Below are 25,857 nucleotides of genomic sequence, written 5' to 3'. Positions count from 1 at the left end.
CGGGCTCGGTCTGCGTCACTTCCTGGTTGCTGTGTCCCGACGCGTGTTCGTCACGGGTCACATGACTTCGTCAGGGGATAAACACAACAGTAGGAAGTGTCCTTAAATAGCTTAAACAGTGCTAGTATATGGCAGCCATTATTATGGAGACCCGGAAGTCAGCCGGTGGCCATTTTGTTGTTGATAATGTCGCCGGACAGGGCACCGCGGCCATTTTTTTGGTGTCTGGCATACTTATTGTGTTTTAAAACCCGGAAATGGATAGAAGGCACCCGCCCATCTATCCATTAAACAGGAAATGCGGCCGACGCCATTGATATGGTTAGTTATATGTCACAGAATGGTTAGTGAACATACTGGATATAAAGGACCGTTTTACATATGTAAATATAAATAAAGAGATGTGAACACAGATAAAACAAGCAAGATTGCTAGTTAAGGGACGTATTGAGTTATGTGGCACTGAATAAACCGTTAAAATATGAAAAATATATTAATAGATATGTGTATGTATATACCAATAGATATATATATATATATATATATATATATATATATAATTATAAGGGGAAAATAAAAATCCAAATAAAAATACATTTAATATAATCGGAGGGGAAAGGAAAGAAATTATTAAAAATTCCTGGAAAAAATATTTAAAATATTAGAGGAATTTTTTAAATTTAATAAAACACTAGCGTAAAAGTCGCATAATTAATAAATATATCAAATTTTTTTTTTAATATAGACGTACCCGGAAATGACGTATATCGCCGAGTGAATAAAACCATTCATCTAACAGTTATATTAAAATGTGAGAAAGATAATGGACATAATAACAATCATTAATCATAAGAGGGGGGAGGGGGAGGGGAGGATAACTATAAAAAGACGTGAAAAGCCTATCCATAGTGGGGGGAGTGCCCCAAATATGCCTACGATTCTCCTATATTCAATAAACCACCTGAGGCAAAGCAGATTTTCTCCCTTTTTTCCTTCCCTCCCTTTGAAGGTTTGCCTATGTGCACCACAGCAGAACACCTGCACTTTATGCGATTTTAGGACCGCAACACGCTGCACTTTTGAATGTTATATTGTATTTTCTTCTTTTTTCTTGTTTTAATTATTTCACGGTTATATGTTGTAGATTTTACACTAATAGCAACGAACATTATTGTTTCATCAGCCACAGCGGCACATTGGAATATTTGCACTTTTTTGCGACTACAGGATCGCAACACGATGCACTTTGGATTTTATATGAATTTTCACTATTTTATGTATTTATGTTGTGGACTATTAGTAGAAATGAGTGTTGCTGTTTAAACTAGTCACATAGACATACCCAAGACCTGTATTGTTTACTGGATATCCCCCCATTGCGAATTTTATATACTGCTTTTATCAATAGATATATCCTCTTTGTGTACAGCGCACCACTACCCTTCTTACTCATTATTCCCGGGGTTCAGATATTTCCCTTTCAGTGTGTGCAGCAGTACCCTATCTCCCTCTATTTCCCTGACGTGGCGCAGGAATACTTTTTTTCCACTAATTATCAACAATGTGTGGCTTCCTTTTTCATTGCGCCTGTCACAGATCAGCTGCGGAGCTGATCTGTGTCTCACCTTTACTGCAGTGGGTCGGCTGGCATCTGTTGTCCACTGTCTGGTGTTCAGCTCTGTGCACTCTCCAGCTATGGGTGTTGACGCCCTTCACCTGTTGCCTAATATATGATTCCTTCCTGCTAATTTCTGTCCAGCCCTCATGTCCTGCATCTCTATTTAAACCCCTTTCAAACCTGCTACTGTTTGCTTGAGCAACGTTTGTTCCTAGCTCCCCTGTGTAACCTGTTTACCTGTCTTCTCGTGATCTGATCTTCTGTGTACCAACCCAGCTTGTTCTGATTACGTTGTCTGCAGCCCGCCCTGACCTTGGCTCACTACCTGGCTTTCCTTGCTTCATCCATCCATCCTTGTCTACAGTGTCTTCGGGTACTGCCCTAGCGAGCAGGGTGAACCCGGGGGTTGTGACCTGGGGTCAGCACGCAGCTAAGTCCAAACCTTCGTGAGAGGGTCACTGGCGGAACACCGGCTGACTCTTAGATTCCACGCCCTGGGGGATCCCGTGTCACCTGCTCGCCTGAGGGTTCGCTGTAAGTAGTACCGTGACAGTTTGCTCAAGCCATGAGGGTCTCTGAGAATCGGTCATTGACCTTGGATCTCATGCAACATCTAGTTCAGAGACTTAACTCCCAGCAAGCTAATCAAGAGCAAATAATGCTGGTTCTCCAGGATCTGGCCTCTCGTCTGGATCGTCTGCAACTTCAGCTCCTCCCGTTCCTGCTCCCGCTTCAGTTGCTCCGGTCTTACCTGCTGCACCTGGCAATCCCTGCCTGCATCTGCCGTCACCACTTCGGTTCTCTGGTGACCCTAAGGCTTGTTGGGACTTCATTAATCCGTGTTCCATCCACTTCAAACTTTCCAGCCACCATTTTCCTACTGATCGCACCAAAGTCGCATACATCATCTCTCTCCTCTCCGATGATGCTTTAGCTTGGGCCTCTCCACTCTGGGAATCACACGCTCCTATCACCTCTGACCTCCAGCTCTTTTTGGATGCATTTTGGAAAATTTTTGATGAGCCTGGCAGAGTGTCTTCATCTGCTGGGGCCCTCCTTCGTCTTCGTCAGCAAGAAATGACAGTCAGCCAATATGCAGTTCAATTCCGTACGCTGGCCGCTGAACTCAAATGGAATAATGAAGCTCTTACTGCTACCTTCTGGCAAGGCCTATCTGACCGTGTCAAGGATGAACTCACTGGACACGCCATTCCCACCACATTGGATGACTTAATCGCATTGAGCATTCAAATTGACATTCGCTTCCAGGAGCGGGCTCTGGAGAAATCCAGATCCAGTCATCCCCCTGCTGGCCGTCCAGCACAGGTAGTCCAAAGATCGGTGCAATCCCCTCCGTCTTTGACCTCTCACGTGTTGGAAGGACCTATGCAGCTTGGGCGAACCCGCCTCACTCCCGAGGAGCGTGGCCGACGCATGGGACTGGGTTTGTGCCTTTATTGTGGCGATAAAAGACATCTTTTGAACTCCTGTCCACTCCGCCCGGGACTCCAGGGTCTAGCTCACTCAGAGGGAGGTGATCTAGACCGATCCTTTAATTTTCCTCGTTTCACTCTTCCCGTAGCTATCCGCTGGGCTCAGAATGCTTATCAACTCTCTGCATACGTGGATTCTGGTACTGCCGGGAATTTCATTGAACAGTCTGTAGATTCCAAGTTGGGCATCGCCTTTGTTGCCTTGGCTATGCCTCTCTCCGTGACCGCAGTAGACGGCTGCTTCTTGCCTATGACTCCAATCCGTTTTAAAACCTCTCCTATAGATTTACGCATTGGGGCTTTGCATAGAGAGGAGATCTCTTTCCTAATATTGCCTAAATCTTCCAGTCCCATCATCCTGGGCCTCCCATGGTTGCAGAAACACTCCCCACATCTGGACTGGAATTCTGGACAAGTATTGGCTTGGAACCCTCCATGCCAACATCGGTGTATTTCCAGGTTGCTACCTCCTTCTTCCATTCCTCTTGCTGAGACCTCCACTACTCCCATGTTGCCTGCCCAATATCAATCCTTCCAAGATGTTTTCTGCAAAAAGGCCGCCGATCGCCTTCCTCCTCATAGAGACTTTGACTGCTCCATTGAGCTTTTACCTGGGACCGCTCCTCCCCGTGGCCGAGTCTACCCTCTATCTATCCCTGAGACACAAGCCATGTCTGAATACATTCAGGAAAACCTGCAAAGGGGTTTCATCAGGAAATCTAACTCACCTGCCGGTGCCGGGTTCTTCTTTGTAGCAAAAAAAGATGGTTCACTCTGTCCATGCATCGACTACAGGGGTCTTAACGCCATCACCGTGAAGAACCGATACCCTCTTCCTTTAATTTCCGAACTCTTTGACAGACTGCGAGGTTCTCATATCTTTACTAAATTGGATCTTAGAGGGGCCTACAATTTAATAAGAATCCAGGAAGGAGACGAATGGATGACCGCCTTTAACACCAGGGATGGGCATTATGAGTATATTGTGATACCCTTCGGCTTATGCAATGCCCCAGCGGTCTTCCAAAATTTTGTTAACGAGATCTTTCGCGACCTTCTGTATGTCTGTGTTATCATATATCTGGATGATATTCTAATTTTCTCACCAGACTTACCTACCCATTGTCTTCATGTAAAAACTGTGCTACAGCGTCTACGGGACAATTGTCTATATACAAAATTGGAGAAGTGTCTATTTGAACAAACACAAGTTCCATTCCTGGGCTATATAATCTCGTCACAAGGTCTCTTCATGGATCCAGCCAAACTTCGGGCCATCTCCGAGTGGCCTCAGCCCTCTGGTCTTAAAGCCACCCAACGCTTTTTGGGCTTCACCAATTACTACCGCCAATTCATTTGCAACTACTCCCCCTTGGTGGCTCCTATTATATCGCTCACCCGCAAAGGTGCAAATGCTCGGCTCTGGTCCCCTGAAGCCATTGAAGCTTTCCGTAAACTCAAGGCAGCCTTCCTCTCTGCCCCTATTCTTTTACGCCCGGACATTACTAAACCCTTTTCTTTGGAGGTAGATGCCTCTTCTGTAGGAGTCGGGGCCGTCCTACTCCAAGCTCAGCAGGGCAAGTCTCAACCTTGCGGATTCTTTTCCAAGAAGTATTCTGATGCTGAGAAAAACGATACCATTGGGCACCGTGAGCTACTTGCCATTAAACTAGCTCTTCAAGAATGGCGACATCTTCTAGAGGGTTCTCCCCATTGTATTACCATCTATACTGATCATAAAAATCTGCAGTATTTACAATCCACGAAACGCTTGAACCCATGTCAAGCTCGCTGGGCCCTCTTTTTCGCCCGCTTTAATTTTAACATTACTTTCCATCCAGGTGCCAAGAACCTTTGAGCCGATGCCTTGTCCAGGTCGTTTGATGTCAATGATTCTGAGAATCACCTAGATCCTGGTCCCATCATTCCTCTGCATCGTATTCTAGCCATCACTCAGCTCCAGTCTACGTAGCCTCCTTCTGGTAAAACTTGGGTAGCCCCTGCACTTCGTCCCAAACTCCTTGCTTGGGCACATGACTCCAAGTTCTCTGGACATCCTGGCATTCCTCGTACTTGTGACCGTCTTCTTGTGATCTGATCTTCTGTGTACCGACCCAGCTTGTTCCGATTACCTTGTCTGCAGCCCACCCTGACCTTGGCTCACTACCTGGCTTTCCTTGCTTCATCCATCCATCCTTGTCTACAGTGTCTTCGGGTACTGCCCTAGCAAGCAGGGTGAACCCGCGGGTCAGCACGCAGCTAAGTCCAAACCTTTGTGAGAGGGTCACTGGCGGAACACCGGCTGACTCTTAGATTCCACGTCCTGGGGGATCCCGTGTCACCTGCTCGCCTGAGGGTTCGCTGTAAGTAGTACCGTGACAGCGCCAAACATGTATTTGGAGTAAAATTTTAGTTTGCGGTGAGAATGGGTGTTATTTACTAAAGGCAACTCCACTTTGCACTCCAAGTGCAGTTTTAGGTGTACTTTTGCAGTGCACTTGTAGTGCATAGTGGATGTGCCTTTAGTAAAAAAAACACCCACAGTGAGGTGTAAATTTGGACAATCATGCCATTTTCCTGCCATGGTGCTGAAAATGAGCACGATTGTGGTCAGTAATGCACTACATACATTAGTTACCAAAAACAAGGTGTGTGTGTGTAGCAGACCCACAACATAATACGCTTATCTGAAGAAGACTGTCCCCTCATCTCGACCCAGAACTTGGGTTTGCACTGTTGTTGAAAAAGGCCCAACTTGAAAAAACCTAAATATACCTAGGAGACACCTAAAACCAAGCCAAGCAGTAAATGAAGGAGTTTCAAGAAAAAAATTATTGGGAAAATGCCTCTCAGACATTGTCTGGCATATCAATGGCCCCCTACCCACAAAGTAGTCCATGTATTGTGATCTAACCTCACAGGCGCTTTGGGGGGGCAAGTCAGGATGAGCAGGTTCAAGGCCTGTGAGGTTATCTTCATTTTCCAGCAAGTCTGCTTCTTGTTGGCCAACTGAGACTACATAGTTCGCAGAAATTTTTTTAAGAAAATTGTGCAGAACACAGCACGCCAGCACTATGTGATTGAGTTTGTATTACACCATGTGAATAGGCATAAGAAAAAGGTGGAACCGGCTGACCAGTATACCAAAAGTGTTCTCCACCACTCTTCGGCTCTGGACAGGCGGAAATTAAAAATCCTCTGCTCTGGGGTGAGGGTCCTCATCGGGAAAGGCCGCATCAGATGGTTCACTAGGGCAAACGCCTCATCCACGACGAAGACAAACGGGAGTCCTTCCTGATTCTCCTCTGGGGGTGGCAAGCCCGGACTGCCACTCTGGAGACGCCAGTAGAACTCCGTCCGTGCGAAGACTCCACCATCCGACATCCGTCCATTTTGCCCCACGTTCACATACAAAAACTCATATGTCGCAGACACCACTGCCAACATCACGATACTATTAAACCCCTTGTAGTTAAAATAGTACGACCCCGAGTTGGGTGGTGGGACAATGCAGACGTGCTTCCCATCTATTGCTGCTCCACAATTGGGAAAGTCCCAACGACTGGCAATGTGGGAGGCCACAGTCTGCCATTCCTGTGGCGTTGAAGGACACTGTGGAGTAAAACAAGAACCAAAATTCGTAATTTGACAAATAAACATATCAAGCAGATTAGACACCAACATTTTTGGTCAAAATTAGTACAACATTTTGGGAACTGAGTATTAAAAGCCTAAAGTATAAGGTCCCCTTATGAGAGTCATCACCCCCCCCCCCCCCATCTGATGGGCCCTTGCAAAAAAATGAGGGGGGGGGTGTTTTGGACAGGTAACCCTCTCCACTTGATTGAGAGCTGAATGTCTAAATAATGTGTGATACTTTGGAAAGCCCCTCCTTAGTTACACTATTGGCAGCCCACCGGACAGGTAAGAAGTGTCATAATACCAAAAAGAAACCAAAATGGAAGCATATTTTGACATTCTGCTATTACATATCAAGATAATTAATAGGTGAAAAAACAAAATAAAAATAGCATTTGAAAGTATTGAGGTAGGCCCTTGCACTACATGCTTAGATGAATTCATCCCTAAATGTGATCATCAAAAAGGTAGGTATAGTGTGTATTGGGTTTGGTAAAGTCATCAGAGAAAGGATTGCTATCAGCTGAGCTAGCAGTTGGGGGGAGGGGGTTCCTAATGAGTTTGGCACAACCCCAAAAATTTAAAAAAGTGACTCTGCATGAATTGAAGCACACACATCACATTTGTAGACATTATAGGGGGTGTTTAGGGGAAAACAATACTATGGAGCTGACAAAAGACATTGGTAAGTGACTAGACTCTAGTTTTATGGGCCAAGAAGAGCATGGTGGGGAAGTTAGTGAGGCAAATATGCCTGAGGACAAAGGGGCAGAGCATATGAATTGGAGCATATTGCAATGATGGTAATTAGGGAATGAGGAAAGAAATGCAAGACATTAGCAATCATGAAATACATAGAATGTGATGTTAAAGGATAAAACTTACCTTCATATAGTCCTTCTGCAGGACCTGAATGATGGCAGAACAGGTCTCTGGAATAATGATCCCCAGAGCCTGGGGGGAGATGCCTGTAGAGAACTTGAGGTCCTGAAGGCTTCTCCCTGTCGCCAAGTAGCGCAACGTGGTGATAAGCCTCTGCTCCGGAGTGATGGCTTGCCGCATGCAGGTATCATGCCTGCTGATATAAGGGGTCAGCAAAGCCAGCAGACGGTGAAAAACGGGGTCTATCATCTGGAGATAATTCCTGAAATCATCAGGATTATTCTCCAGGATCTCACGGAGCAAAGGCATGTGCGAGAACTGGTTACGCTGGCGCAACCAATTCTTGGTCCACAAATGCCTCCCCTCTCTGTTCATGGACCGGGCTTGTGTCAAAGTAAGGACCCCAACACGAAGCCCCTGCACAGCACAAACTCTACGATGAGTACGTAGACAAAACATGGTTTCAAAACGGTCGGCTCGTCAGAATGGACAACAGAAAGCACCGATAAACAGCAAGGCCTGAAAGAACGACCTGAATAGCAGAAGCAAGCAGACAATAAGAAATGCCTTTCAAAGCGTACTATACCAAGATATAGTCCACAATGAGAAACAAATACTTACTTACTGACTGCACGCACTGATTATCAGATATGCACACACAAGCACAAACCGAAGAGCAGTAGCGATCTGAATCACTAATCTGAAAAGCGTGAATCGTCTCTCACCAAACTTCTAACACGAGATCAGCAGAAGGAGCCCAAAGGGTGCGGGACGTGGTGCTGAACTTCCCTTTTCTAGGCCCGCCGTACACGGCTTACGTCACCGCGTTCTTGGCAACCGCAAATTCAGACAACTTGGTCCGACCGTGTGTATGCAACATTACTTCCGGACCGGGTCCGGAATGAATCCATCGGAATAACTCCGACGGATTTGGTCATCGGAATCTCTGATCGTGTGTACAAGGGCCTAGATTGAAATCCCCTCCAAGCACAATACAACCTGTCGCAAAGCTTTTCAATTCATCAATTACTCGTTGGCAAAATGTATATTGTGTGGAATTAGGAAAATATACATTAGCCAGCGTAATTGGAATCCCTGCCCAATTTCCTTTAAGGAAGATATATGTCCCTTCTGCATCTGTCAATTGTTGTGAAACAACAATTTCTGAGTTTTTGTGTAGTAGAATGGAGACTCCTTTGGATCTGGATGAGGAATTAGTTGCGTGAAACACTTGTGGGTAATGTTTGTTGTGTAATTTGGGTATGTTACCTGTCCTGAAATGAGTCTCCTGGAGAAACACCACCGCTGGTTTGACTTTATGTAGTTCTCGGAGTAACGATATTCTTTTTTCTGGTGTATTCAGGCCTCTGACATTGTGAGATATTATAAAGGAATGATTGTTAATCGTTGTATATGACATTATAATATATTTGATGTTATGACTTATTTACTTTGTGATATTGGGGTGTTTAGCTCAATTGGTAGATGCATTTTTTAGTCCACATCAGGCAGGCGTGTATAGTTAAGGGCCTGGTAGCCCACGTTTATTATAAGAAAAACAAAATATTAGTCCATCCAGAAATCCCACGCAGGGGTCCAAGCTTAAATTAAATACAGAAAAATCCAAACAAAAATGCTAGCCCACCTGGCTACTCTTCAGCAGTAGTGCTGCTATAGGTACTTGCCCCGTCCAACAAACTGCTTGGACGCACACAGCTTCAAACCCTTCAACACACAGCACACGGCTCCTTGGACGCACACAGCTTCAACCCTTCAACGCACACAGCTTTGGGCTCTTTGGACATGCACAGCTTCAACCCTTCAACGCACACAGCTTTGGGCTCTTTGAACATGCACAGCAGCAAGCTACTCCACCATCCTCCACACTCCATTCCCAACAGCCCTTCATTATATGGCCTGTGTGCAGCTGGGCACACACCCTGCTCGTTATCATCAAGACCTGGACACAGGGCTGGAGATTTGCAAACTCTGTCTCTTTTTCCTCCAATTTCATAAGGACAGAGCCTCGCTCTGTCACATATCCCCCCCCCCCCTTTGTTTCGATCCGGAGGGAGGAACACCAGCACCCATCATGATGGTTGGGACACCTCTGTGCTGGCTGTCAGCCACGTAGGCCCAACCTTTTTTTCCGGGTGTGCTTCCAGGCACGCCTTACCCTGGATCGCAACGGGGTCCTACAGTTCTGTATCCGCAGCCTACTTCCTCTGTCCTTGGGGTTCCTGAGCTCCCATTTATTTTCTGGTGGCCCACCGCCTTTCCTGCTACTTCCTTTCAACTCTGTTTCCAGATTCCGTAGGGAACCTGCTTCAGACAATACACCTGATGAGGAACTACCTTTTCCCTCACTGGTACTGGTTTTCCCCATCACAATAGGTCTCTTGGGTTTACCAACTCCTTTACCTTTACCCTTGACCACCAACTCCCCAGAGCTTAACATCTGTGTATCACGCTCATTTTCCAAGAAATTATTTATGTTCATATCAAGGCCATTATTTACACCAACCTTCAGTAATATACCACCATTTCTCCAATTACCAATACCATCAGTTCTTTCTTGCTCGGGATTTGTTAGGGCCAGGCCCAAGGAGGGACAACACACAGGTGAGCAGCTATCCCCTATGGTATCTTCACAAGGCTTCCCTTCACCTGTTGTCCAAATCTCTGCGGGCAATTGTCCTAACAATTGACATTGAACAACGCATGACCTATTTTCACCAGTACCAATCTTTGCCAGCTCACACTTTTCCATGTCATTGTTCCTCTCCATACTATATTTGAGAGTGTCTCCGGGTACCCAAACTTGTACCTCTCTGCAGGTGATAGACAGAATCTCTGCCTTTGCCGTGTCCATATCTGGCCCTTCCTTCTTACGAGGTCTAGCGGGTGAGGCAGTATCCACACCATTTACTATACCCTGCTCAGCCGCACCTCGGACTGCACCAGCAGGCATGTCTATCACTGCATCAGGCGGAGAGACCTCTGCTGTCTCCAGCAGCCCCCTGGAGCGCCTTCCGTACTGAACCGTATCCGGAAGCACTCTCACAGGGAACTGTGACATCACTTTCCAGACTATTAAGCACCATACCACCCAGTTCCACTGGTGATTGTTACCCAGCACCGCTTGCATTACCTGGCTCCACCCTTTGGTACCATGCAGCATTACCACATCTGACTGTAACAGAGGCACCCAGGTGTACAAGGAATGTGCTTACATCAGTTCTACTAGCATATCTGTAAATTCTACACACTCCACATCAATATGCAAAACATTTTTGGGGACCTTTCTCTTATCAGAGACATAGAGGGGCTCATTCACTGCAGTGTGAGGGGCCACGATATTTAAGGGGGCCTCCACCTCACTGGAGGTATCCATCACAGCCTGATGCGCCTCTGGAACACTGTTAGATACATGTCTCTTATTCATCCCCTCTAACTCACCAATAAGCCTCTGCAAGTCAAAATTTATTACTGTGTCACCTTGACATTTAGCGGCTGGGTTGTGAGCACCACATCTGCCATGCATGCGCCCTGATCTGGTCCTTCCGACTGGAGGGAAACATCCCTTGCAGTGACCAACGCACCCTCAACCATCGGTAGCTCTGCAATCTCCCTGTCTGGCATAGCAGTTGTTGTATTCACACCCCTGTCACTCAACATAGCCTTGTCTAACATGGCTAGTAATTGTTTGGCCCAACTGTCCCAATCCATTGTGCTTCCATAATGAGGGCTCAGCAGTACCTCATCTGCTTTAGGAGGCACCTGGGATTCCGCAGCACAATCAGTACCTTTGTCAGTTCTATATAAATCACATTTTGACGACATGCTTTTACTCTTTGCTAATGCTTCATCAAACAAGGCAGGCTGCAATACACCATGACCACCTTGCTTCTGGGGTGCAAGCACACTCAGCTGTGTACTTTCAGCTTTGGCCAGTGGACTTAACCCTTTACCAACTGGGTTACACATATGGTAAACAGACTGCTCACACAAACTATCACTGCATGGTGTAGACCCAGTCTGTTCCACCAGAGCAAATTCAGTGCTGTCCTGGAAAATCTCTGGCTCAAACGCATGGAGGGCCCCTGAGACTTCCATGGACAACCCTGTGGCTCTGCGTCTGGTTGCCAAGGGAGACATCACTCTTTCCTCATTACTTTTGAACAAATCAGAATAAGTACATTTATCATCGGCAATATCTTTACCATCAGCATTCATAGACATAGCAGTGTTATAAGCTTTAACAGCCTGTTTTTGGTCAGAACACTCAGCACCCCATGTACCGCTCAGCACACCACCCTTCCTCTCCAAAGGCATTATTTTGGCTATTAGGGCGGCTCCACAGTTGTCCTGGGAAACCACGTGCCTCACCACTGCGGGCTCCTGATAGGTTTCCCTGGGCATCTCTGTAGCACCAGTCACTAGGGAACATGGCATACAAACTGTATTGGTCACCCCTAGGTTACCACTTCCAGCACTCTGGTGGATTACACCAGGCACACACAGAGTCCAGTCTTTTTGAGTTCTTAACCTTGCTGCAGGTTGAGCTCCAACCTGTGTCTCCCCACTACTCAGGGTAGCACACTGCAGCAAGTCCATTTTTACACCTTCTGCTGATCTTCCAGCCGGATATACTTCCACTTCACCGGGATCAGTCCCACAAACTGCAACAGTCTTACCATAATCTGTAGCAGGTAACTCTAGCTTCATTTGAGTACGTGGTCTCTCCTTTATCGCGCTTTTACTGGCCAACTCTCCCTGGTGGCCATGGAACGAAACTGCAGCAGCCACTTCTGACTCCTTAGCACCCCCTGCAAGCACAACAGGTACTTCCTCACTGTTGCCAGAGGTGACTGACAACATGTTTGCACAAAAATCTGGGCTTGCGGACAAAGACTTCTGCCCAGTAACCACATCTCCAGGCATGTTCCATAACCTGGGACAAGAAAAAATACCATGCCCCCGTTGACCACATTCCAGGCATGGTACATTTCTGTACATATCTTTAGGGGGACGCCGCTCCACATCTCCACTGTAGCTCCTCCTTCCGGTTAACACCCCATCTCTTGTTGCCAAGGGAGATGGCACTCTTCCAGCTGTACTTTGACTCTCCCAAATGCAGCGATTTTGCACTCCTTGAAGCATTGTTGCTTTCACCTTGCCACAATCCTCTGCAGGCCATACTTTTCTCACGTGGTCGTCTGCAGCCTTCACATTACCACGGTTGCTACGGGCAACCACATACTTTTTGAACTTCTGATCCACCTTTTGGGCACTCCTGGGACTCAAATCAGGTTTCCTAAACATTTTTGCAGACCTTTGTCCGGCCGTGTCACTTTGTATTGGAGACAGAGACAATGGGCATGTGACGACAACATGACCCCACTCTCTGCACCGCAAACAGCGCTCTTGTTTCAGAGCCTTAACAGGGCTTCCCCAATTGCATCCACTTTTAAAATTAGGCTTCTGCACATTGATAGCTGGCCTGCTTGCACCAGCGTTGTCAGGGGCAACAATATGCTTGTCCCCTTTAACTGGGGTTGGTGTAGCAAAAAACAGTCTGCAATACTCTCCAGCAGGCTCAAACCCTTGCTTCATCTTTGCAGTCTCTCCATCAGACTTTTGCGCCTTCCAGCAAAAAAAATAAAAAATTTAACACGGTCAATTTAAAGCAAGTTGCTTTTCTCTTCGTGCAAGCTCTCCTCAGCTGCACACACAGATTGTGCTGTCTCATGCACACAAACCGTTCATAGCAAGAAAAAAAAGAAAAAATTGGACTTTTCATTCACAGGTACACCACCTGCAACACGCAATGCCTTTTTCCTGGCTGCACTTCCACACACAGCCAATAGTTCCTGACTTGAACTTACTGTAGAGCAAGGACCCGGATTCCACCGTCTTCTGCCCGCATTCGAACACCACTTGTGATATTGGGGTGTTTAGCTCAATTGGTAGATGCATTTTTTAGTCCACATCAGGCAGGCGTGTATAGTTAAGGGCCTGGTAGCCCACGTTTATTATAAGAAAAACAAAATATTAGTCCATCCAGAAATCCCACGCAGGGGTCCAAGCTTAAATTAAATACAGAAAAATCCAAACGAAAATGCTAGCCCACCTGGCTACTCTTCAGCAGTAGTGCTGCTATAGGTACTTGCCCCGTCCAACAAACTGCTTGGACGCACACCGCTTCAAACCCTTCAACACACAGCACATGGCTCCTTGGACACACACAGCTTCAAGCCTTCAACGCACACAGCTTTGGGCTCTTTGGACGCACACAGCTTCAACCCTTCAACGCACACAGCTTTGGGTTCTTTGGACGCACACAGCAAGCTACTCCACCATCCTCCACACTCCATTCCCAACAGCCCTTCATTATATGGCCTGTGTGCAGCTGGGCACACACCCTGCTAGTTATCATCAAGACCTGGACACAGGGCTGGAGATATGCAAACTCTGTCTCTTTTTCCTCCGATTTCATAAGGACAGAGCCTCGCTCTGTCACAACTTATACAAAGAACTGTGGATATTCTGAAATCAAATGAAAGTATATAAAATAAAATATATATAGAAATAGAGAGAGAGGAAAAGGTGGGAAAAAGGAGGGAGAAGTTTTAGTAACTCTCTAGATGAGTGTCACGCAAGACGAGTAGTAGTAAACACGTCTCCGGGTATTAGCCTAGGGAGAGTAATGTGGTGGATGTGTTGGTAAATGCCAACCTACATCCACTGGTGGGAGCAATGGGAGGTAGTCACTATAGGGGATCAGGGGTAACAATATCTTAAAACCTGATCAGATAATTGGTGTAATTACTATAGTGAGTGTGGACTCCCATGACTCAATTTATAGCATATGTAGATAAAATGAATCATGTACCCCTTCCAGCCATTGGGGCAGTATCATGAGTTTAAAGTAAACTTGTAACAATGTAGAGGTAGATTCACGAGTCAATCGGGTGAATGTCTTCCCGAAGTCTCGCAACTGACCTGGACTATAGTGAGTTTATCTTCCACCTATAGATTTTACAAAGTATATTTAGGTGTTTCAATAATGTTGGACATGTCTTGATCTTAGCCTTTAAATTGGTCTCCTTCTTTAAAGCTCATGTATTGTATTCAAGCTGACAAAGTTTAATATCAGGTAAGAGAATGGTGGACAATGAGTAGAAGAGACGGGAGTTCTATATTGATGCATCTCGCACATTGTTCTTCAAGTTCATGTTATGAATGAGACATACTGTATAACCCGAGTAATGAGTTGCTTTATGCTGTACCAACTTTCATTATGAAGTGTCACTCTTATATAAGAGGTTCTTTATGAAAGCACGAATATATTAAAATTCAACATTTGTGCTAGTTGTTAGGGGTGGGTAAAAATTCTATCATCATTTCCACAAAATTGTGCCTCCAATGCAAATAATCCTAAACATAAAAAATAAAAATAAAAGGAACACAGAAGAGAAACAAAAAAAAAAAAGAAAAGAAAAAAAAAAAGAAAAAGCAGTCATGTTGAGTAAAAATCTCAGGGTGGAATATGTCAAACCTTGTTGAATATTTTGTGAGTGACAATAGGCATATTTGCCTGTGAGGTGATTTTTGGTCATGTCATTCCAATTCTTTCCACTAGATGTCAACTCTGTTAAAGAGAACGTATAAAGCAGGGATATGCAATTAGCGGACCTCCAGCTGTTGCAGAACTACAAATCCCATGAGGCATAGCAAGACTCTGACAGCCACAAGCATGACACCCAGAGGCAGAGGCATGATGGGACTTTTGCAACAGCTGGAGGTCCGCTAATTGCATATCCCTGGTATAAAGAATCAAAAGCGGTTATAAAAGTCCTGTTCAAAGGTTCCTGTGATCAGGGAAATAAACGGTGTTGTGATAAAGTTGGATGGTTATAATTGCCCTAAGAGGCCAAAGCAGAATCTCACATTTCTTATGGTTGATCCAGTGATGATGAAGGATTCGCATGTCGGATCGATCATTGTGGAAGGAACAAGTAGACAGATTCTATGATTCAGGTCAGTGAGTCAGACACGTTGTAAGTTGATGTAAACTAGGCATTATCCTATAGCCTCATGCCTTTTGCTGGTGTAGGATGATCTGTTTGGACCTGATACTGGGTATTTGTCAGACTTGGCTTTTTTGGATGAGGAGGGTCTAGAGGGTGATGCTTGGGGAGTGGTCGGTGGGGATGATCCTTGTGGTGATATGCAGAATTCTTTGTACCAATCTGGCAAATCGATCAAGGGAAGCTGTAGGTGTTTACAAGAATGCCTGTAGATATCCCAGCTTTCTGTGTAGTATTGCTTTCCTGCATGTGTGTCATTTAAGGCAAATGGGAAACGCTAGCGATATGGTATGTTTTTATCCCTTAGTGCAGTGATCATGGGACGCATGGCTCGTCTGTTCTGCAGTGTGATGTGGGATAAGTTCTGGAACAGAGTCACAGCATGTGCTTCAAAGAGGATCTTCTCATTGCGTCCGGATTTGTTTATTATCTCCTCTTTTAATGGGATATTCTGCAGGCAGCAGAATATGTCTGTTGGAGGAGCTGTGTCTGAGGGACGAGGTGCAAGGGCCCTGTGTGCTCAGACAAATTCAATATCAGAATCTTTAGGGCAATCGATGAAGGTCATTGAAAACTGCTTGTAATGCTAATTTGATTTGTGCAGTTTCTATATGTTCTGGTATTCCCCTCACTCTGATGTTCTGCCTTAGTCCTGTTATCTAAATCCTCTAAATGTCTATTTATGAGAATTAGAAGTGTGGCATGAGATTGAAGAGTAGATGTCAGTTTCTCCACCACTTTCTCTTTTGCCCTCAGCTCTTTCAGTGTGAGATAGGCGGTCTGACAGAGCCATAAAGTCTGCTCTTAGATCGGTGATGGCAGAGGAGAATGAATTTTTGATGTCTGCTGCAAATTTTGCCATCTTTGAGAAGCGCAGTGTTGTTCTGAGTCTCTTACCAGATCCTCTGAGGCCGACATGGAGTCCTCACTGAGTGTAGCCTTATATTCAGGCAGTGCCATCTTGGCTGCAGCACGTCCCCTTGTCCTCTGAGATCGTGGCTTGATTATCTCTGGAATGCTGCTGTATCCTAGGATAGAATGTGACCCGTGTTGTCAGTGGCTAGTGGGCAAGCTGTCCCTTCTGTCCATCGCCAATTTTATCTAGGCTGGAAGGGGTTTTTGAGTCACAGAAGTGCAGAGCTCAGCTAAACTGCTTCCATTCCCCTTGAGCTCCAAGCCACGCCCCCAACTAGTGCTTTTTCCTGCGCGGACCCAGACACGGAATAATCCTCACTGTCCGAACGGTCCTGGTCAGCGTCCTCTGACACATCAGAACCAGTCACTTTGAGGGCCCGAGTTTGAATCAGAGCTCTCCCCGGAAGATGGGGGGCAGGGGCCGGTTTTTACCCCCCTTGCGCCTGCACGCCGTCTCCACCCTGGCAACAAACGTTTCAAGGGCCGCCGATAAAGCGTCCAAAGCCACTGCACTGTTTGCAGGTGAGCTGGTTTCAATTGCAGGGAGATCTGGGGAAGAAACGCCAGCTTCTGATGCCATGCTGACCCACCCTGTCTGCCACTCTTGGGGACTTAGGACAAGGTGCTCAATCCCACCCTCCTAGCTGCTACAGACTGAGGGGCCCCCACCGCAGGACTCACCACCCTGACCGAGTGCTGCGCCTTGCTGTCGCTGATCACTGTGTCAGCTCACAAGTGTCAAGAAACAAAACCGTGCTGTTCTGAGGCACAGGAACTGGCACTGGGAAGAAAAACCGCGCTGAGGCTACAAGAAAATGGCCGCCGGCCGTCCTTGTATAGAAAAAACCACAGGGAAATGGCCGCCGAACTCAAAGAAAATGGCCAACGACCATGCTTCTCACAGAGGCTAACAGAAAATGGCCGACAATCATGCTGTGCACAGAGAATACACTGAAAATGGCGGTGGTCAGTGCTATGGCAGCAGCACATGCAGAGCCCACAGACACCAGCAAAGAGAAAGATGACAGCAGGGGGACACAGACAGCCAGCGCAGCCCCCAATCCAGGATCAGAGCCCCCTGGAGGACCCCTGGCCCAGGTACACACACTGCACTACAGCCCAGTCATGCAGCATCCCCCACGGGGGGAGGGAAAACAGGGACAGTGAGAGAGGAAAGGGAGAAGAGGGACCCCCTAATCGACCGCCCAGGGAATGCCTAGCTGCTCTGTCCTGCCGAGACAGGGAGAGCTGTACTTACCATCCAGATGAGCTGGAGGCATCCCATCACAGACCCACACCCGAGCAGTACGGGGTGGCTGAGGGCCATGGCACACTGACAAAGACATCTGTAGTAGTCATATGTGTCCCCCGGAGCATATAGCTCAGCGGCTGCCCCTGGAGCCTGAAGGGGCATGTCGTGGCCGAACCAGCGCATAGCTAGGGCCTGCACGCGCTCAATGGCCACGCTGGGGAGACTACAAGGATCTATATAATCCAGCCTGTCACCTAGCTGGCTGCTGAAAGAAGATCACAGGATCAAAGTCTTGCGCAAAAAGATTGGTCCCGCAGGGAGCCTAGGTCCTTCTTCACTAGGCAGAAAAAAAACTGAGCTGCAGGAAGCAGGCTGAGGGGTTATTGCCAGAGGGACCGCCCCCTGGGTGGAACTGTACAGTTCTGTTGTTTTTCACATGTATTACATGTTCTGCCTAGTCCTCTACTGAAGGTGGCGTAATGACCCTACGGTCAAGATTAATGGATCTGTGTCCGTCAACGAACGAAAGAGAAAAATGTTTTTTTAACTTGTAAACACCACATCTAAAAAAGAGGCCCGGTCTTAAAGTGGTTAATACAAGAAAGGACTTTGCTTGCTTTGGAAACTGTGCTTGGCATTGCATGCTATTAAGCTTGTGATCTACCATAACACCTAGATCCTTCACCATGGATTCTCCCAGCTATACTCTCCCTAGTATGTATAATGAGTGTATAATCTTAGCCGCCAAGTGCATAACTTTACATTTATCAACATTAAACCTCATTTGCCACATAGTTGCCCAATTAAACAGTGCATGGAGGTCAGCTTGTAAGTTGGAGACATCATGAAAGGACGTTATGCCACTGCATAGCTTGATGTCATCTGCAAAGATTGAAATGGTACTTTTAATCCCAGACTCTATATCATTTATGAATATATTAAAACGTAAGGGTCCCTAACACTGAATTTTGGGGTACACCATTGATAACCTTAAGAGCCGGTTCACACGGGGGCAACCCGGGATCCGACTTCAGGTTGCCCCATGTCGCGCTGTTGAGAAAATCAATCGTAGTGAATGGAGCTGTCTTACTGTACACTACAGCAGTCGACTTCAAAAAAGGTTCCTGCATGACTTCAATCCGACTTTTAGGCGAATTGTACCCATTGATTTCAATGGAAGTTGCCTCCAAGTCGGCTCTCCATCTATATTGAAGTGACAATGTCACCTCTTTATTAAAAACAGACAAGGGTTCCCCCTCCAGGGGCAAACTAGGCCCTTAGATCTGACATGGATTTTAAGGGGGACACCCTTACACCGAAAAAACGGCGTGGGCCCCCCCCAAAAACCACACCAGACCCTTATCCGAGCACGCAGCCCAGCCAGTCAGGAAATTTAATAAGGGAGCCACTTTTTTTGATTATTCTGTGATTGGCCACGGCCAAAGTCGCCTGGCCTGGGGGCGACTTAAAGAGGGATTCCGCCCCCAAAAAAATATTAAAAGCCAGCAGCTATAAATACTACAGCTGCTGACTTTTAATAAATGGACACTCACCTGTCCCGGGTTCCAGCGATGCCGGCAGCCGAGGCCGATCGACCGCTCGGGCCTCGGCTGCTGCCGCCGCCATTCGAGGTGAGGGAATCAGGAAGTAAAGCGAATCGGCTTCACTTCCCCCGTTCGCTACTGCGCATGCGCGAACCGCGCAATAGGAGATCTCCGCGCTGTCACTGGGACCCGTGTGTGTCCCAGCAGACAGCGCGGCAGGGCAGGAAATGGCGTAGACTCCCGTGGGAGTCTATGCCCGGAAGTGGGTGAAAATACCTGTCTTTGACAGGTATCTCCACCCCCCTCCCCCCTGAAAGGTGTCAATTGTGACACCGGAGGGGCGGGGGGGTTCCGATCAGCGGAGGTTCCACTTTAGGGTGGAATCCCGCTTTATAGTCGTGTTGTAAGTCGACCCAAGTCATGCTGAAGTCGCTCTGTTATTCATACTCAAGTCATGTTCAAGTTACTTCCAAAAGTCACGCTTGAAGTCGTGTTGCCCCTGTGTGAACTGGCAATAAACCAGAGTATGAATCATTAACCACTACTCTCTGAATACGATCTTTTAGACAGTTTTGTATTCATTTAGACAGTTTTGACTTTTAGACAGTTTTGTATTAATTTACATTTTTCCAGACCTGTAGACTTTACCTTACACATTGACAGTTCCCACCACACGGCTAAACACTTTTGCAAAATTCAACTATACCACGTCCACAGCCATCCCTCTGTCCAAGGTTTTACTTGCCTTCTCATAAAAAAAGAAATACTATTTTGTGTGACAACTTCGGTCTTTCACAAGTCTTTGCTGTCTATTACTTAGATGGGTTCTTGCTGGAAAGAGAGTATTCTATGTGGTCTTTTATTAAACTCTTCTGATAATTATTTTCACATCTATCAGAAATCTTGCAAGGAGCACCTGGTCATGGCCGGTTTATGGTGAAATAATGTTCCTTTCATTTTGGTTATGGCCCCAACAGTGCTCACTGGAACATTCAGAAGTTTGGAAACCCTTCTGTAACCAATGCAATCAGTATGTTTTGCAACAACAAAGTTGTGATAGTCTAGAGAGAACTCTTTGCGTTTACCCATCATGAGATATTTCTTTTGTGACACCTTGGTAATGAGGCACCTTTTTATAGGGCATCAGTTGAGACTGAATCAGCTGACATTAATTTGCACTGCAGGATTGCTGTCTAATTACTGATAGATTTCAGCTGGTGTCTTGGCTTTCCATGCCTTTTTTTGCACCTCCCTTTCTTCATGTGTTCAATAATTTTTTCCTGTGCCATTATTACACATAACTTACAGGAGAAATACAGCCAAAGCTTGTTTGGCTGTACGTCTCCTGTGGATCGCAGTTCGTTCTCCACTCCTGTGACCCGTTTTGATGGCTGCCCGTTGAAGCCCACTGTCGGCTGACGTCACACACTGGTACAGGCTTGGGCAAGATCGCAACAATGAAGTCGGAATCTGCCCTGATGTCTGGACTGGCGCCCGGCCCATGCTCTCAGCAAACTGCTGAGAGCCAGAGTTAGCCACTCCCACTCCCTTCAAGGCCCAGCACTCCAGTGAGCAAAGGGGGGCAGAGCAGACAGCGGTGACTGACAGCCAGCAGCTCAGGGAGCCCTGAGAACAGAGTGATCGGCAGTGTTTGATCACTCAGTTCTCAATTTTAGAGCCAGCAGGGGGACCAATGCTGCATCCACCTAGATAAGTATGATTCTGCAAAAAAAAAAAAAAAAACGGAAAAAAAACATACTTCTCTTTTAATTTCTGAACTGATTTGCTTTGGTTTCTTTGTATGCTTGGATTGCATGGGTTGTTACCGACTTGTGGTGAAAATTCTGTGACAATAGCACCGTTAGAAATATATTTACCTAGAAAAATTGTGATATGTTCAATATTTACAGTAGCGAAAATAATTTTTTGATCCCCTGCAGATCTTGTAAGTTGCCCACTTACAAAGAAATTAAGTGTCTAATTGTTATCATAGGTGTATTTTAAATAAAACAGAATTTCAAGTAAAAACACAAAATACAAATGTTATAAATTGAGTTGCAGTTCAGTGAGTAAAATACAGTATTTGATCCCCTACCAACCAACAATAATTCTGGCTACCACAGACTGGCTACAGTATGTGCTCATGTGGTACACAGATTAGTCCTGTTAATTTAAAAAGGTGCTCCTAACAACTCTTTATGTGTACAAAAGACACCTGACACTGAATCTCTTTCTTCCATTTAAACCTCACCATCATGGGCAAGACCAAAGAGCTGTCAAAGGACGTCAGGGAAAAGATTGTAGAGCTGCACAAGGCTGGAATGGACTACAAGAACATCAGCAAGAAGCGTGGTGAGGAGACAACTGTTGGAGCGATTATTCACAAATGGAAGAAATACAAAAAACCACCCTTCGTCTGGAGCTTCATGCAAAATTTCACCTCATGGGGTAAAGGATGATCATGAGAAAGGTGAAGAATCAGTCCAGAACTACACAGAAGGAGCTTGTTCATGACCTCAAGGCAGTTGGGACCACAGTCTACAAACAAACCATTGGTAACACAATACGTCTTCATAGATTGAAATCTTGCAGTGCCCGCAAGTGCCCCCTCCACAAGAAGGCACATGTACAGTCCAGTCTGAAGTCTGCCAATGATCTGGTCAGATGAGACCAAAATTGAGCTCTTTAGCATTAACTTGACTCGCCATGTTCGGAGGAAGTAAATTGCTGACTATGACCCTAAGAACACCATCCCTAAAGTAATGCATGGAGGTGGAAACATTATGCTTTGGGGCAGTTTCTCTGCTAAAGGTACAGGGCGACTTTGTCACATTGAGGGGCCATGTATTGTAAAATCTTGGATGAGAACCTTCTTCCCTCAGCCAGAACACTGAAGATGGGTCGTGGATGGGTCTTCTAGCATAATGACCGAAAAAACACAAAGGAGTGGCTCAAGAAGAACCACAATACTTGCCGACCAGCCACTGTCATACTGCTTTAGGTCAGCACGATCCTGTGAATCGCAGTAGGTGTACGTTGGCACCTTTGAGGGTGATAGTGGACACACACCCGCTGCACAGTGGGGGACCCAATGTGCGTGACTGCCGGCCACCTGCGATCTCAGGCATGAGAACCAGAACGGGGATGGGCATGTGTGCAAACACACACACATCCATCCCCATTCAGACATCAGAGTAGAAACAGATTGTCTGCTCCTACGTAGGAACATCAATCTGTCTCCTCTCCCAGTGAGTCACATCCCCATACAGTTAGAAACACTCCCCGGGACACACATTTAACCCCTTGATTGCCCCTAGTGTTAACCCCTTCCCTGTCAGTGACATTTATACAGTAATCAGTGGCTATTTTTAGCTCTGATCGCTGTATAAAATGTCAATGGTCCCAAAAAAGTGTCAAATCTGCCAGCCACAATGTTGCAGTCCCACTGATCACTGCCATTACTAGTAAATAAAAAAATAATAAAAATGGCATAAATCTAGTACCTATTTTGTAGACACTATAACTTTTGTGCAAACCAATCAATATACCGCTTATTGCGATTTTCTTTACCAAAAACATGTAGAAGAAGAAGAAAATAAAAATAAAAAATTAAATAAAAAAATTATATACAATATATATATATATATATATATATATATATATATATATATATATATAATGAAAAAACAAGGTATATTCACCAAGATACACCAAGTAGTTGCATAGATATGTAGTTTTATTCACATGAAATATATTCACATGTCACAACTGTGCAGTTTGTTTGCCGAAAGCAGTACATCAGTCTTAAATTTATTCTGCAGCAGAATAATGACCCCCAAGCCATCTCTTAAAGGGCAATGTACTGGTATGTTAATGTGCCTGAATGTGCCCTTATGCTGCAGTATATCTGTGAGGTTGTCGGGAAGTGGTTAAAAGCAGGCAAAGGGTGGCCAAATATAGATATGACTTGTATTTGTTTGTAGGTTGGTAATTGATAAAAACTATTCATTGCACAAGTGCACATCACTGTATATTCATACTGTACATTTCTAGCTAAGGTAATTACAAATGAATGGTAATCACACAATTAAATATCACAAATGACATATATTCACCAAATCAACTGTAAATGTATCCTCAGTAATTAAACTGACAAAACATTTTAGTTGTTCTTAAAAAAAAAAACAGAGCTTAGAAGATGCCACAATACTCCTGGAAAAACAAACCATCCTTGCAAAACAAGCAATTGTAAATAGATTGAAATGGTGTCCAGTGTTTATAACTTTTATTCATTACAAAAAAACAAAAACATAGGCATGATATTACATCACATTTGTCATAAAACAGGAAATGCTGATTAGTGCACAAAATAAACCATATCACATCAAAGAAAGGTATGCCCTTATAAATCAGTAATGAGGACACATGCATTAAGCTGCACAACTCCTGAGGATTACATTTGAAATACACAAAAGGGTACTTCAGAACCACATCAGCTCATGATTCAAAAACGAAGTGACCCAGGAATAAAGATTTTTTTTGCATTTTTTAATAAGTACATGCATGAATGAACTCGATTTTTTTTTTCCTTTTACGCTATTCAATCATACTTCCTCAAAATAACATTTCAGGGCTCTTTATGCACAAGTATAAATTTGATAATTGATGTAGAATTGAAAATTACAATGTTTTCTATCTACAGCTGGGAGATTTTTTCTGACTTACATTTAAGCTGCAGTAATTATAATTAACATTAACAATACTGTTTCACATAAACATCCCATAAATAATCAATTCTATAATTTTAAAATGTCCGGGTTTTTTTTTGTTTGTTTTTGTTTTTATTTCAAAGCAAGACCTAAAAAAACAAAGATTTTAAAGCTATTTTTTAAAAGTTTAATCAAAAGTTTCCAAAAATAGGTGTTAATTACAAGCAATTTAGAGATAGCACCTAAAGAATTGCTGTTGTCCATAACTCTGTGGAGTTATGGGTTCATGATGTTGCAGTGGAGAGGATATATCCAAGCATATGGTCAGTAAAATAGCTAAAGTTCCTTCAACATACTGGAATATTATGGAAAGTATTTCTCCGCCTGCTGTACAAAGCTGGATGGCAGGGTCATTAAAAGTCAGATGGCTCAAAATTATTTTGTGAGATAGTTTCTTTCACTTCGAAAAGGATCCCATTATTTTCTGTTATCTGGTTTGTTGCTGGACTGGACATTCTTGGGCGCTTGATGATCTGTACATCCTCAGTGCCCTCCAAAGAAGCTCCTGTGCTGAGTGACTTAAGAAGAAAATGTATGTAAAAAATAAACATATAACCTTGCTTTTTTTTTTTAAATAGCAATGCATTTAATTTTGATTTTTTTATTTACTCAAGTATTTCTCTTAAGAAGTAAAATCAAACAGAAATTAGTTAATGGATAATACAGTTTCAATCAAATTAAGCATTGGTGCTCCAGTAAGAAAGTCCTGTTATCCTTCTGGAAAACACAGCAAGCTCTTGTCACATTGTCCAGTGAAACTGCCCTGAAACACACCAGGAACCTTACAGCAGGATGTGAATATGTGGCTTCTACATTCCCAGGACTTCTAATCTTAAAAACTGTGCATACATGGCTCAGCTTTTGTCACTAACGAGTTGGATGGGGAACCCTCTCTGCTGTGTCATTGTATTTGTGAAAGAGTCAGCTGGACTCTTCCGCTGTCAGAATACACTTATCTGTAAGCGCCACTGCACTTAAGCAGGACCAGCCATAGATGGATCAAAATTCAGCCAGTCCCTGCTGAAGCATCCAAATTTCAATTAGGATTACCATCTCTGTTGTGTAAATTTTTATTATATGGACTCGTGGACATTTTATTCTAGGATGTGTGCTATAGATAGTTAAATCAGACACAGGGTGACAGATGACAAAGGAGCGCACTTGAGTTGAATCGGGACCAGCCGTAAAACCGTCACTATGAAAACCTTCTCTTGGGCTTGGAGACATGTTCTCTGTTTGTGCCTTTGCCAGTTTGTAAGTATCAAGCGCAATGCGCTGGACTTCCTGCCTTCAAATGTCTTTGCACATTAGAGAAGCAAAGTCCGCATAACGAGAGAAACATATTATATCTCTGTGTGGCTACACTATCCCTTTAGGAAACATATCTGCTTTAATAAGAGGACAATGATATCTGCCTTGTTAATATACTCGTACCGTATATTGACAACACCAGTAGCAATGTCCCCGCAGATCTTCTCAACCTGTAAGAACAAGTAGAGTGATCTTACTAGATACTGGTTACTCTGAGCAGGATTGAGTGGGATCCATGTTGACAAATATGGTGGATGTGCATGCATGTGGATGGGCAGAGGGGGCAGTGTACATGCTTAGAGTGGATGAGACATGTGCACTTCTCCCTCCCACTCCTGTGG

The 25,857-nt window shown here is 44.9% G+C and overlaps 1 protein-coding gene across 3 annotated transcripts in view; it reads right to left on the bottom strand.

Moving 5' to 3' along the window:
- Positions 1 to 23,699: 23,699 nt before the first annotated feature.
- The window catches only part of KDM4B (lysine demethylase 4B), an 817,487-nt gene continuing 815,329 nt past the window's right edge, over positions 23,700 to 25,857 (bottom strand). For all 3 annotated transcript variants that reach the window (XM_077475749.1, XM_077475750.1, XM_077475752.1), the window contains one exon: positions 23,700 to 24,723. In XM_077475749.1, the coding sequence (XP_077331875.1) occupies positions 24,559 to 24,723 (165 nt within the window). In that variant the 3' untranslated portion in view covers positions 23,700 to 24,558. The remainder of the gene's footprint in view (positions 24,724 to 25,857) is intronic.

The sequence above is a fragment of the Lithobates pipiens genome, unplaced genomic scaffold, assembly GCF_037356315.1.
Source record: "Lithobates pipiens isolate NorthernLeopardFrog02 unplaced genomic scaffold, aLitPip1_a1.2 Scaffold_13, whole genome shotgun sequence".
In the NCBI taxonomy this organism is placed as follows: domain Eukaryota; kingdom Metazoa; phylum Chordata; class Amphibia; order Anura; family Ranidae; genus Lithobates; species Lithobates pipiens.
The sequence above is the reverse complement of the archived record's forward strand: the minus strand, read 5'-3'. Positions and strand labels throughout refer to the sequence as shown.